The 14,647-nt window shown below is 38.4% G+C and overlaps 1 protein-coding gene across 1 annotated transcript in view; it reads right to left on the bottom strand.

Annotated features, from left to right (window-relative positions):
- Window positions 1-2,285: 2,285 nt before the first annotated feature.
- Window positions 2,286-14,647, bottom strand: part of TMTC2 (transmembrane and tetratricopeptide repeat containing 2) — a 242,311-nt gene continuing 229,949 nt past the window's right edge. Inside the window, exon 12 of the mRNA XM_006024805.3 lies at window positions 2,286-2,916. Within this exon, the coding sequence (XP_006024867.1) occupies window positions 2,737-2,916 (180 nt within the window). The 3' untranslated portion in view covers window positions 2,286-2,736. The remainder of the gene's footprint in view (window positions 2,917-14,647) is intronic.

Below are 14,647 nucleotides of genomic sequence, written 5' to 3' on the forward strand. Positions count from 1 at the left end.
TTATCTGGCACATAAACAATTATTTCTACAAAAAGGAAAGCCTACAAATCTTGATAATTTATACAAATAACAGTTTTTTTCAAAAAATAAAATTTTAATTTAGTAAACTTGTCTTGTGCTCTTTTATTTTTTAGCACTGTCTGCAATAATCCACCATAAATCCCTGAGCAGAGAGACATATTTTAAACATGTTTTAAACTTATTCCAAAAGAAGGAAGTTATCAAGCCTAGCCCTAAATTGAAATGTATTCAGGGACAGTCTCATTAAATTTCTGTTAGTCCTTTTTAAAATAAATTTTAAAAAAACCTCAGACAATTATAAAAGGCAGGATGAAACCATATCAATTGAGTGGCTTTTGTGCAATGAATGAAAACTATGAAACAAGAATGAACACAGCTTGAAAGGAAGACGCATATAACACAATAAAAAGTTATGACCAGGAAGCCACCAAAGTTTGATGACTGTTAAAATAAATAAAACTGCAGGATATCACACTTATACACTCAGTTCACTCATGGCCTAATATCTAACTCACTTTTACAGTTTTTCAAACAGCCAAAAAAGGGAAAATAAACTCGAGCCACCATTATATTCTTACCATTGGCTTCAGTGGATGATCATGAAAAAATTGAAATCCGTCTTCTGACCACTAAGTTTTGCTTAAGTAGCCATATCATTATTTAAGTAAAAGTTTGATGCTTTCAACCAAACCCAACAGCCCCATGCCTTCAGAACCTATAGTAGGACAGTTGTAAACCTACTGATTAAAGCATGTAATTGCTGAATGAAAAGAAAAAAAAAATGTCCCCCCTCTCCCAGAAACCAAAAAAAGCAAATAGAAAAGACTCCAACAACCTATTACAAGTTGCATTTATGCTGATTTAGAATAGTTACTCCCTGGTGTAGAGGTCTAAAAAAGAGAATATGAGGAGAATGTACAATAATGTAGAGTATATGCAGATGTCCCATTTCCCTTGAAGCAAACAACTATCCACAAAAAAGGTAGCCAAACAAAATAAGATAGCAACTGTTGCAGATTATTGTCCTAGTGAAAGAAAAGTTGCTGCTGTCAAATAATAAATAAATAAATACAGCAAAGTATTCTCCTATATAGTTTAGTTGGAATGATGCTAAATACTAAAAAGTAAGCTTTTTCAGTACAAAGCGTTTTAAGAGAACATGAAGAAACTTCAGACCAAGGTGCTTGAGCACTTAACATTATATCATTTGTGAAGTGAACATTGAAGCAGATACTGGTCATTAAATGAAATGAAATTCTCACATACACTAGTACCTGTTGCAACAAAAGAAAGCAGCTAGCAAATGGTCTGGACTAAAACTTTAATAAAATGAAACTTAAAAAAAAAATTATATGAATTTGTATGGAAAGCAAATTATCAGAAGCAGCAGCCCCCTCCTCCCCCTCCCCCCCTCCCCCAAACCCTCCCCCCCCTCCCCCCCTCCCCCAAAAACCCCTGATTGAGAATTGTGATAGTTCTGTTGCTTCTATGCATGTCTGGATATAAATGAATCCCTAATATATTAAAATCTGAGCAGACAAGCTGTCAAAAACATTCCAAAATATTTAAAATAATTGGAAGCCTTTGTTACATATTTCTCAGCTACACTGTTTTTGAGGATGCTCAACTAAAAACCAATCCTTCCTGTTAGTTGCTGGCATAGGCAATGGAAATTGCTGATAAGCTTCATTAGTAGCACATTTGATTTTAGTATTTGTAAAACTCATCCAGCTTGAACTTGTACAAAAATACTGTAGTTTGAAAAGCGTGGACAGTTCTGTTTAAAGAAGGTCTTCGATAACCACAGCACAAAAGGAGTTAAACAGGAGTTAAAAAGGTGTGTAGGATAAGGCCAAAAAAAAAAAAAAAAAGTCCCCGTATTTTTTCCTAAGATTACAGCCTGTCCCCCACTTGTTATGAGGGCAAGCATTGGTTTCTGTATAAAACTGGACAATTCACAGAATTAATGATACCGATTAGGCTCTCTTATATTGGTCAGATGTAGCACATCAGACTGTCCCTTGCTTATTTTGTTTAGGACAGGCAAAACAAGTCATACTCAGTTGAGTATCTTAAGTAATCTACATCCAAACTCTTAACAACAAGCTGAAATAATATATGCAACTCTTCAGTAAACAATTTTAAGTACTGTCATAGAACCACAAGTGACACTTTTTTTAGATGGTCGTGTAAGTCTGTGGAATTGATAAAGTAAGCGATCCTAAAGAGAGATACAGCAGCATTAAAACAAACTGCAAACACAATGGATTTAGTATACATTTTAATGAATTACAGCCTCAGCAAATACTTTAAGCTAGTATTATCTCTTTTACTCCCAGGTGGCTGGGTGTGTTCTACACAGTCTTCCCTCAGTGTCTTCAGGACAGTATAATTTTCAAGAACCCACATGGAAATAAGCAATATATAATTAACTGTGATGACTTGTCAAGTATGCAAGAATACCTTCCTTTAAGTGTTATGGTATTAAATATGTTTGTGGGGTAACACTTAACTCCTCTGTGAAGCTCCCAAGAAGCCTTTTTTTTTTTTTGGCAAGAAGTTATGCCAAAAATACACAATAGGATTTCCTAGCAGCAATTAAGACCCCTGACCCTGGCAGTCAAGTCCAATGAGAGCTTTGACAGATAACTTCCTGGAAGTTTTTATTTTGGATTTGAGTCAATTAATAAAAAAAAAATACTAGATTATTCTGTGTCATGTTTTGGAGGTCTTTAAACCTTGTTTTTCCATGATGTTCCAGAGTTTGCGAAGGTTTGACTGGGTTATGACATCATCACGTTTAAGCTGGAGAGCTCGGAGGTAGTTTGCTTCAGCCTCTATGAGTTTCCCATTGAGATGAAGAATGGCTCCAAGGTTCATCAGGGCAGCCGGATACTGCACAAAAGGAGGGAAAGAAAAATATTAAGAGTATTTTCAGTTTTTCTTAACAGGCAAAATTCATCCACTTATACAAATTATTCCCTTATGTTTGCAGGCATTTCATGGAAGCAATTTAACAATTTAAACAAATAGAGATAACAAGAAAAAGTTTTTGAACAGTTGCTAACTGTGTACTTTGTGCTTTAAACAGGGTAGGCTCTGGTGTCTACATACATAGACTTCTTTCTTTAATGAGAAAACACAGACCCCATAAAAGCTTTACATGTGGTAACATTGGCAAACTACAGTTTCCAAGAGAAAATTAAAGTACTGCAACAGAAGATTGAAGAGAGGAATTTAATTTCAATTCAACCCATTGCCAATAGGAGTTTATAATCGCTGGGAATAGATAACACATTGGGACTCCTGCCACCTTATTTTTTTACTTTGTTTTAAAGATAAGCGGAAAATACTGGTTGCCTTTGGATTTTAAAGACATACAAAGCTCCAAGGTACCCATTTTAGATTTGCCTTTATACAAACTCGGTGTTATGACAAGCTCTGGTATCTACAATACCTGAATAACTTTAGAATTACCAGGGGCAGAAACACGTAATATATTCACAAGGATATCGAAGAACACCACAATAAATTAAGAAGTTGTTTACCTTAGGATCTATTTCTAATTAAATTGCATGAGCAACATTCTTCTTACTTTTATTTAAAAGCCTGTACATTATTTCATTTTAGCTGAAAGGTTATTTATAGGACCAAGAATGAGAATTTTATCACCCCAAATCTCTGACAATTACAAATTATGAGGAAAGACTTCTGATTTTGAAAATGAAGTAAAGTTTACTCTACATACCTGCATAGGAATCCATAGGACACTATACTTCAGTGACAGTATAATCCCCTTATCCAACAAGTAAATAGATCCTGATTTAAAGTAAAAATTGACAAGAGTTCAACATGAGTTGTCCAAGACACCGTGGGCGAGTGGTGCCTCCTGAGTCGGGGTAGGGGTGGGCACTAGATCACTGATGGGGGGTCCCCCAGTTGCCGATTGCCGAGCCAGCAGCGAAACCAGAAGTACACTTCTAGTTTCACAGCTGGCACGTTCAGGGGGTGCACATGCACCTGCGTGTACCTCCTACACATTGCCAATGCAAGACACCCATGTTTTTAGGTCCACATTGGGAACATTATTTTCCCAGATTACAGAGGTTAGAGGCAATAGCAATTAATTTGGTGTTTGGGGAGTAAAGTTATTCTAGGTATCATTCAATAACACTCTCATAACATTTTTAAAATCAACTGTAAAGTTCCAGTCAACTCATGTATATACAAATTGTACACAGGATGCTTTTTGATGAATAGCATTAGAAATAACTCAAAGGTAAGAGAGAGACATGAAAATGCTCATATCTCATCTTCATACCAGGATGCAAGCCCTTCCAGGATGGTGTGGTGATAGGATGACATTGTGACTGGGTTTTAAATAATTCTCAAGCAATTCTCAGAGTTTACACAAGTATCTACAGTTTGCCTGTCTCTACATGCAATTTTAAAATCCCTTCTTTCAATAAGAGATCGATGTAAAAACAACAACAACACATGTTTCTCCCATCTAAAACAAACTTTTTCACTAAAGTTTAGAACAGCCTTTAAGTCGATTCCATTTTATTTTTCTTCTCTTTTTCTCACCTCTGATTAAAACAAACTCACTAGTAATAAAGTATGAGTAAAGCTTTCAGAGCCTCTAGGTTTTAAAGAGTTTCAAAACTAAACCGAAACAGTGAGTTCACCCATCTCCCCTGTAAATATCATGATGCTAAGCCAGGAGGATATGAACTGGCTACTGCTTTTGTTTTTCTTCCTTAAACCTGACAGGGTAATTTTTCCCCCCTCTTTGAGTCATTTCCCCAGCATACATGAAAACACAATATCTGTTATTTGTAGTATGTCCAAATATGACACAGATCCTTTCTCCACTCACACTTAATTAAAAAAAGATAAAAAAAGAAACAGCATAATGATTCACCCTCACATGCAGCGTAAGGGCGCATGACTTAGGAGAAGTTACCCAACACCTGCTCTAGGTCATTAGGATGACTAATCTTCACATGCTGCTGGCCTGATCGGCTACCCTGTCCTTGATTCTCTTTAGTCCATATCACACAGAAAGCAAATGGAGATCCCACAACTTCCCTTGGTAGCCTGTTTATAATCTTGACCACTCTCACAGTCAGAATGTTTCTCCTAAATCTCCAACCAAAACTTTCCTCTGCTGCAGGCTGAGGTCATTGAACCTAGTCCTTTTCCCTCCAGCCACAGATAAAAATATATCTCCAATCTATCTCCATCCTTTTTATAATTACCCTTCAGGTATCTAAAGATTGTAAAATTAAATCCCCCTAAGTCTTCTCTTCTCCAGATTAAATAACCTTGACTCTTTCAGCCTTTCCTCATAAATCCTGCCTTCAAGGCCTCTAATAATTGTTGTCATTCTCCACTGGACTCTTTTCAATCTGTTCACAAGTGTGGAGCCCAAACCTGGACAAAGTGAAGCCTCACCAGTGCTGAATGGAGCAGAAGAACCACTTCTCTTGATTTGCAAGAGACATTCTTGTTGATACAATATAGTTTGCTGTTGACATTTTTTCTTTTTATAGCAAGAAGAGCACACCTCAAAACTAGGTGCGGAATGCATGGGTATTCTCCCAAATTAGATTTTAATCCTATGTACTTCTGTCATTTGATGATGTAACTGGAAAATGATCAAGTGAGGTATTTAGCACACACCTAAGATATTGTCCACCGGTGATGGGGAAAATCAACTCCACAACAGAGAAGGAATTGAGAGAAATAGTCCTCCAATGAGAGGCCCCAGGTGTCCTAGAGAGACACGAATCTACTGGAGAATTTTGGTGACAAATCAGCATTAGAATAATAGTGATGGGAAAGGAGAGTCTGGGGAGGAGGCTAACCTTGGAGGCTTTCTAGGGTCTAGCTAGGATTGAATAAGTGCTTTTAAAATATCAGACTTGGCGGGGTCCAATGACCCTAGTTGCCAGGACTGGTAGAGTCAGCAGGAAGGCTGATATCCAAGAACACTGGCAGGTCTTTCAGGAGGGGCTAAGCTGTAGTCATTTGAGAAGGTAAACTGCACTTGTTTTGCTTTTCTGTGTCCAAACCTATGGTCTGTTTTGTCTGTATGGCTCTTTTCTCCTATATGATAAATATTTTTGTTGTTTTTCTCTCTATTGATTGCTTATGAGGGTGATTTCTGAGCAAGTGATATTCTAGGATGACTATCTCAATAGAGAGGGGGACCTATAATATCTTCTCAACCTAAAAATGGGAGCCACCTGGAGTTGGCACAGATTCCTTCACTGCAGGTGCAGGGTCCACTATAAGTGCAATGGAGCTGAGGCTTGCTGGGGTAGGGAGCTATCCTAGGGAAAACCTTGGTCTGTTCCATGGGGCAAGTGTGGGGCAGCACAGTGGGAGAAAACTCAGGGCTTTGGGAGATGGACAGGTTTCTGAAACACATTGTTGGCTCATATTGGTCCACTGCAACTCCCAGGTCCTTCTCTGAAGTACTGTAGCCTAGCCAATCATTCTTCACTCTGTATTTTTGCATAAAATTGATTTACAATGCAATTGCAGGTAACATGGAAACAATAGCTCTGAAATAAAAACTCTATTACCCTGCACTGTCAAGTAAAGGTTCCTTATACTATTTTTTGTTTAACTTGGTAAAGCAATTTCACTATAACAGGCTGAGAAGGGATGGAGGAAGGGGTGGGGAAGGAAAGAAAGCCAACACATTTCTCTGATAACCTTTGTAATTTTACCAAATCATCTGTTTTGGGGTCATTAATGCAAATAAAAATATCATATCAAGTTGTGATGAATGGATTGTGTTATTTCAGATGGGGCTGAAAATTCATACAAAATCATCCCTGTTTGAAACAACAAAGAGTACAGGTCTCCCAAAAGAACAACAGTGCACGTGACCTACCCACTGTATGTATATGGCACCGATCACTGCAGTGTCTAGGCGCCTGCAGTTTATTATAACACACACAAGAATTTCAGGTGACTGACTGATTAGACATCTGTGTCATCACTCCCTGACAGCTGTAACAGATGGGCTGGGGACAGAGAGCCAGCCACATTCACTACAGTTTTTTCCTCAACATATATTGCCTTTTATTAAAGACAGCCGATGAAACTTTTCAGCATGTTAACAAAGGCAGTCAGCAGCTACCAATCCAATAATACAGGACTTGTAGCACTGTATAACAAATGACACCACCTACTACTTCAGAAACTTGAAAGGAAAAACAGGCCTTCCTTCATTTCCTTTATGAGACAGATGCTTTACATCAAAAGAGCTGACTGGCAGTTCTATTAGGGTTATAAATAGCATTTTCCATGGTCTATTGGGAATTATACCCTTTATTAGAATTTTTTGTGGCATAAATGTTTCCTTAGGGTGTGTATGTGTGCGCATGATTTTTTAAAAATTAATTATGCAACTAATAATGAAAATCTGTTTGATTTCTAAAGTGTTTTTGTTTTATATTGACATCAATTCTTCCAAAACTCCTCCACATTATCAAAATAGATGATACAACTCTGCATACAAAAAAAGCCAAAGACTAAAATCTTCTCTAAAAGACATTATAGAAATCCAACACTGCTTAATGTAATTCCACAAATCTGTTTCATATTTACACCGACATAACGAACAGCATAATTTAGCCCCCTACTTCAACCATTAATTAAAATAAAATAGACGCGTTGGCTTTTCCCCATATCATCCCTGGTTCATTTTACACATGAAATCTTATATTTGCTAGTAGTTTATTCCAATATAGAGCTCTAAAGTGGCTTTGGAGATATAAAAACTTGTATGCAATCATTTCACTCACCAACGAAAGGGCAGAGCAGATAACAGCATCAGACACTGGTTTATGGAGAGTTGTGAAAACTGTACCATTTAAAAAAAAAAGGAAAGTTCTGCCCAACACCTGACTTCCTATGTCTAGTGAGCATTAGGGGTGTGTGAAATGGGCCCTATTCAATTTGGATTCAGCCCAAGTCGGGGACAGTGATTCAATTTGTTGATTTGGATCACTGTCCCCGATTTGATTCAGCCAAATCCAAATCTGAAGATTCAATGCTGATTCAGAGAATCAGTGATTCGGCCATAAACACAGCTTTAAATGTTTTTTCTACATACCTCGTGGTACCAGGCGCAGCTTGTGAATGCTGCGATGCTGGGGCAGATGGTGGGTGCGGGGGGAAGGGCCTCCGTGCTCACTGGTAGACCTGGAAGTGGATTGGAAGTGCTTCTGGTCCACTTCTGGGTCTGCTGCCGAGTGCACTGGAGACCTTCCCCCCCCAACACACTCCTGTGAGACACTCCATCTGCCCCAGCATCGCAGCATTCACGAGACGCCTGGTACCTTGAGATATGTAGAAAAAACATTTAAAGCTGTGTCTATGTGTGAATCGCTGATTTGGAGGGTTCTGATTCAGTTCAGAGATACTAAAGGGTCTCCTGATTTGATTTGGATTCAGAGATTTGGCCACCAAATCGGACCGAATCTCTGCCAAATCAATTCAGCAACCAAAGCTTCGCACAGCCCTAGTGAGCATACAGCGCACGATGGATATATGGCTTCTGAATTTCAAAATGAATGCTTTGTTTAGAAAAAGTCCTAATTTGCTCTTCAGTACATTCACATGTCTGAATTACTTCTGGAATGATTGACTGATTTTAAAAGGTCACTGAAAGGTTGCTGCCAATAATTCTCTTGCCTTTAATGAATTGCTGCAAATGTACATTCCTCTTTGTGTTCTGAAATGACACCAGAATTGTTTAGTGAATGCTGCAGTCAGAATGGCTACACTTCTTTACATTCATAGGAGGAATCAAATTCACTAATCAACTGTAGAAAATAATTCCTTAGCATTAGAGGTGCACCACCATGGGCTTTCTTTTATTTAAGAGCAATTAAGAACACCTAATTTTTTCCTTCAAGCACCTCCGCATAGTAGAATTTCATACTCTGAAAAGATTCACAGAATTCTGCATGCAACTATTTTATCTTTAGGCTTTTTGGTTAGATGTGATTGAGGCATTCAAATACTTCAGTTCAGTAATTGGAAACAGAGTAGCTTGATACAGTTTGAGTAATAAAACAGAAAAGATATAGATTTATAGAATGGATCACTAAGTATGAAAACTAACTACAGTGGGCTGCTTCACCTTGTCAGTCACCATTATAATGTGCTGTCATGCTTTTTTATCCTCCTATAGTGATGGCAAAAATTTTCACTTGAACTTTTATTAATGGTATCATTGCTATAGCATACTGGTGGGCTATTTTCTGAAATAATCAAGTGTCAAAAGCCCTTTTTTTTTTTAGTAAGATAACTGTGCACAACTGAGTCATTTCACAGGTGGCATTTATTTTTCACAGACCCCACAATGTTAATTTCAATGTTAGACTCTAATCTAAAAGCTTCCCTTAGGTTTTGTAGCTGCTGTTTCAAAGCAGGGTGAATATTCTGTAACCTGATACAAGTGCATGGATCCTGTCTCCTCTTTACAATTCCACTTAAGCCAGCAGGTATCATCACTCAAGAGAAGTCCAAGCTCCTAGATATATTTACAGAATGGGACCCTAGAGATGCCAGATGTCCTAATATGTGAGTCTCAATTTCAGACAGAAATTCCCATTTCCACCTGCTTCCTCATACTATAGAACCACTGTATATGCAGTTCCTAAACAACTGGCCTGCCCCCTGAATCTTGCTGAGCCTAGCATCAGCTACAGTGCTTTTATAAAATTTTCTGAGAATATGTTAAACAACTACCTCTTCGCCATTGGAGATGCAGGGCAATGGCAGTGACCCCTTCTTCCCCAGGAGCCTCCAATCCACCTGTCCCCATCACTTGCAGCTCAGCATGGGCAAACCCCAACCCAAAGCTCCCTCTCCTCCCTTCTCCCCACTCACATCATGCAGACAGCACTGGAGCTGGGAGGGAGCTGGTGGGGCTAGGGGACAGAGGCTTCAGGCAGGCAGGTCCTCCTGGATCAGCTCCAAAGTAGAGCTTGATTTTCTCCCCTCTTCCCCTTGCACTCCCCCAAGGGTCCACAGGCTACATCAAAGGGGTATGTGAAAGATGACTGAACAAAAGTATGTGAACCCATCCACAACTCCATTAAAAATTTCCAAAGGAGTCTGGCACCTCCATGTAATTTTTTTTAGGGGTCCACAAATGAAATAAGGTTGAAAACCACTGCCTTAAACACATACTTTGGAAAAATGTATAATCTGTACATTGTAATCAACAGTTCAGTCCTAAATTACAATGGTACATCAAATTGTAAGTGGTAGGAGTAAACAGCAGCATAAGTAAACAGTTGAGTCACTCTAGTTTCTGAAAATATGAACATCCTTAATTGATCCAGACTGTAATAACTGGATATTTTACAACAACTGAGTATTTGCCCCTTAGTGTGTGATGTCCAAAGAAGATGTAAAGTATACAACTTGTTTACATATGTTTGGTCTTGAGAGCTTTTCAAGATTTGGGCTTAGATGTTTATGTCTAAGCCACTTACTAGATATTGTTTGTGTCTAAAACCACACAACTACATATAAACTAAAAAACCTTCCACCATTTCCACCCCCACCATACATCTCAAGTACCTTTGAGGTAAGGATGAGAATTTGTAGACACACACATACACTCCAAACTTTTCAGTTTGCTTGGTGATGTTTATAACATCATAATTTAGGAAACTGTAGCTGTAAACTGGAATAGAGTTCTAGAACCTGGCATAAAAAAGGGAAAACCAAATAGCCTGTTTTGCTTCTCAAGTTACCACACCATAGGGACAATGTCAGCACAATATGATGGTTTTCTAGTCAGTAAGAGCTCTTGCTCAGTCTCAGCTTTCAGAAAATACCCTAAACTTTATAAAATACAAAATTGTGCAAAACTGCAATTGCATATATATGTTATGTACCTGGTAAAAATTATCTGCTATTAATATCTGTATAAATTCACAGTGCACAGTATTACACACTGTACATTATAAATGCAAAAGTTACAACTATTAAATGCTGTATATCATAATGGCAGCTTGAAAAGTCCCAAAAGAACATTTGTAATTTGGGTAGCCCTAGGATTTCTGTTCCCAAAAGCTATGCACCAATTGCTTTTCTACATAGTCAAAAAGTCTCTCAGAAACCATTCTTTCACTCCATATGGAAACTATGATGAATATTTTTAGATAGCTTTTATTATAAAGCAAAGATACTAAATAAAAACATACTTTATGAGTATTTAATATTGTGGTCATAATTTTAGAAAAATAAATCACTGAAGTAAGTTTTCCAGACCTCAAAGTGTTTTTAATTAAACTCCTCCAGCTTTCCAGCTCAAATATTTTCATCAGTGCACAGCATCTGATAATCATATACAATTTTCCTAGCAGTTTAGAATTTCATACAAATAACTTCAAATTACTTAATTTTTATTTGTAAAAAGAAAAAAAAACCCACACAAGATGTGCAATGATGTGTATAATTCAATCATTTTAATATTTATCCAGGATTGCCATTTAATACGTGCAACTATTTATGCAGCAAGAACAGACTGTATTAATTAGAAAATTCTTATTCACAGCAAATGTGATGTCTGCTAAATGAAAATGTCATTTGCAGCACAGTAGTGACAAATAGTAATTTTAATAACAATATTCTGTCCCATTAGGAAAAATGGGAGATATTTTAACACTACATGAAATCTTTGAATAACTCTATATTTTTGCACATCAACACTTTCTATTTCTGAAAACAGGAACTAACTTACCTTCATTTTCATTGAAAAAATATACAGTTTACTGATAACACACATGATTAATTTAAAAGAAATCTGAAGCATTTAAAGGAATATAACATGATCTACTTCACCTGGCATTAGAGATGTACAGTGCTAAGCAGAATGCCTTTTCACAGGAATGCAATCACAGCTAGCTAGAACACTGATTTAGCAAATGTTTGATTTACACTTTTGGGCCCACTTTTAATATATGAATCCATCTCCCACTACTTTAAAAACCTTATACAATTTCACTAATGAAATTAAGACTTCAGATAATGAGGTAGGATGGGGAACAACAGAAGGGAGATGGAAAGAATACTATTCTTAAAGGAACACATTTATGCATACTATGCTAAGAATATAAAGGGGAAGACTGCTTTAGGCCCGAAAGAGTCTGAGGAAGCTCTAGTAGAAATTTTTATTTTACATCATTTCAAATATTTAGACTCAAGCAGCTTACATAAATTAACCTGAATTATTCCACAGTTTGATGTAAGAATTAGAGTGGGGTTGGGGGAGACGACTGAGAAGAGTCTTAAGGGCATGTTAAAGGGTAAAATGCTGGAGAAACTGGACAACAACAAAAAATGGAAAGGGAGTTCATTTCCATTGAAAATAACAGCTCCCCTGAAAGAACTTTTAGGCAACATCTGATAACTATAATATAAATAACCATCCAACACAGGCCAAAAAATATTAATGATTTTTTTTTGGTAGTCACTTCCATGAAGATGTCAGGATCAGGCCCTTATCGTGTCACTTAGACACTGTTGTCTACTGTACTACTTATAAACTAAAGATTCGCATACCTTAACCAAACAAACACCAGAATCAGATGTGAACTTAATTAGCTGTTTTATAAACATTATTGTTTCCACAGAAATTGCTCTTCCTGCTGGTTCATTACTATTTATTTAGGTGATGACTATGGTGGCTGACTCAGAGTCTTAAGAGACTTACTGGTGTTAACAAACTCTCTCAGAATATAGCTCTATACTTTACCAGAATATATAGCAACATATAGTCCTTCAGGTAAAAATACTTTGTTATCCTTCATTCAATTTGATACAGCTCCTTAGAACAATGATGGAATAAGAATGATATAAAATTACACAGGGAAGTATGGAAGGAGCATGACACAAACATACATTAAAACAAAGTCAAAGATATTAGTCAAAGGATGTGTTATCAGAACCTAAAAGAACAGGAGAAAAAACACGAAGAAATGCAGTGAGCAGTAAGACATTTCAGAATGCATTTCAGGTCCTTCTCTAGCCTTTCTGTACATGGTTTTATTTTTGAATAACTATCCCACAGCAATATAATCACCATCAATTCCACTGACAACTTACAATTTGACAATTGTGCTAGAGGGAAAATAAATGTAGCTGTTTATCAAGAGAATTTAAATTGATTTCAGCCATTTAGATGCTGATCAATAATACTGGGTGCTGAGTACAGCTCCAAAATGATAGGGAAAAAAATAACTTCAGTTTGCAGTAAACTGTACAACCCAATGTTACCAAGGCAATCCCAGGGTAAAGCTAAACTAAAACACACACAACTCTGTAAATAAACACACCTCCAGAAAGACCTACAATGCAAAAATACATTATGCAATCAGTAGCCACCGCTGAAGCAGTATGGAAGAACCTAGGGTAGGTTTCCAACAGTCTCAGCATGTGCCATGATCTAGCTATTGGCTCACCTATGTTTTGAATGCCTGATCTGGGAAGGTGACTGTAGGCATCTAGAATCTCTATACAGGCCATGGAAAAACTGTAGAGGTCCAAGAGAGATTCAGTTTTAGGTGAGTAGGCCCCCAACACACAACCCGGGTAACCTTAAGTACCTCTAAAAGGTGAGTCTGAAAGCCTGGAGATATCCCGAGGCAGCCAACTCCTTCCCCTCTGAGGAGTTTAGATACCCGACTCAAATTACACATTAAACATGTCCATTCACTTGCAATTCAAAAAGCACAGACCTACATCTGATGATAGCTGCATAGAGGGTTTCTAAAGACAGGACATTCTGAATGACTCATTTTACTTGCTCTTCTCTTCTTCCTCACTCTGAACAAAAATCTAGCATTTACAACTCTAGAACACTCCCAGGAAGTGGGAGATCTGGAATCTAGCCCTCCTCACCTAAAGGGATCTTAAGCCCTATGACCCAATTCTCTAAATACCAGGCTGTAATAGACACTAAGTGAAGGAAGCCAAAAAGGAGGATCCCAAAGCTCCTCCAACCCACAGACCACTATCCCATGCTCCTTATTCATGTGGGCGCCAATGACACGACTCGGAGCACTCCCAGCCAGGTCATGAGGCGCTACAGGGATTTGGGAGCGGGGCTAAAGGGTCTGGGGGCACAGGTGGTGTCCTCGTCGATCCTCCCAGTCTCAGGCTATGGGCTGAGGAGGGAGAGGAAGATCCACGTGGTCAACCAAAGACTGCGGTGCTGGTGTCGTCGGGAAGGCTTTGGCTTTCATGACCACAGCCCGCTCTTTGGCGAGAGAGGCAGCAAGCTGCTGGGAAGAGATGGCCTCCACCTCTCTCCCCTAGGGAGGAGGCTCATCTCAGCCAGACTGGCTGACCTGCTCCACCGGGCTTTAAACTAAGCCCACTGGGGGACGGGGGGGGACTACCGCCACTGCTGGCCTGCTGAGCAATCCTTGCAAAGCCAGCAGTTCAAGGCACTTAAGGGAGCCCACCCCTGCCCCAGCCCTGGTAAAATCTGTGGGCAAGGAAGGAGCCCCCCAGGGGGCACTTGCCTGCCTGTACACTAATGCCAGGAGCTTGGGGAATAAGCAGGAGGAGCTCATCCTCC

Source organism: Alligator sinensis, unplaced genomic scaffold, assembly GCF_000455745.1.
Source record: "Alligator sinensis unplaced genomic scaffold, ASM45574v1 scaffold976_1, whole genome shotgun sequence".
NCBI classification, from domain to species: Eukaryota; Metazoa; Chordata; order Crocodylia; family Alligatoridae; genus Alligator; species Alligator sinensis.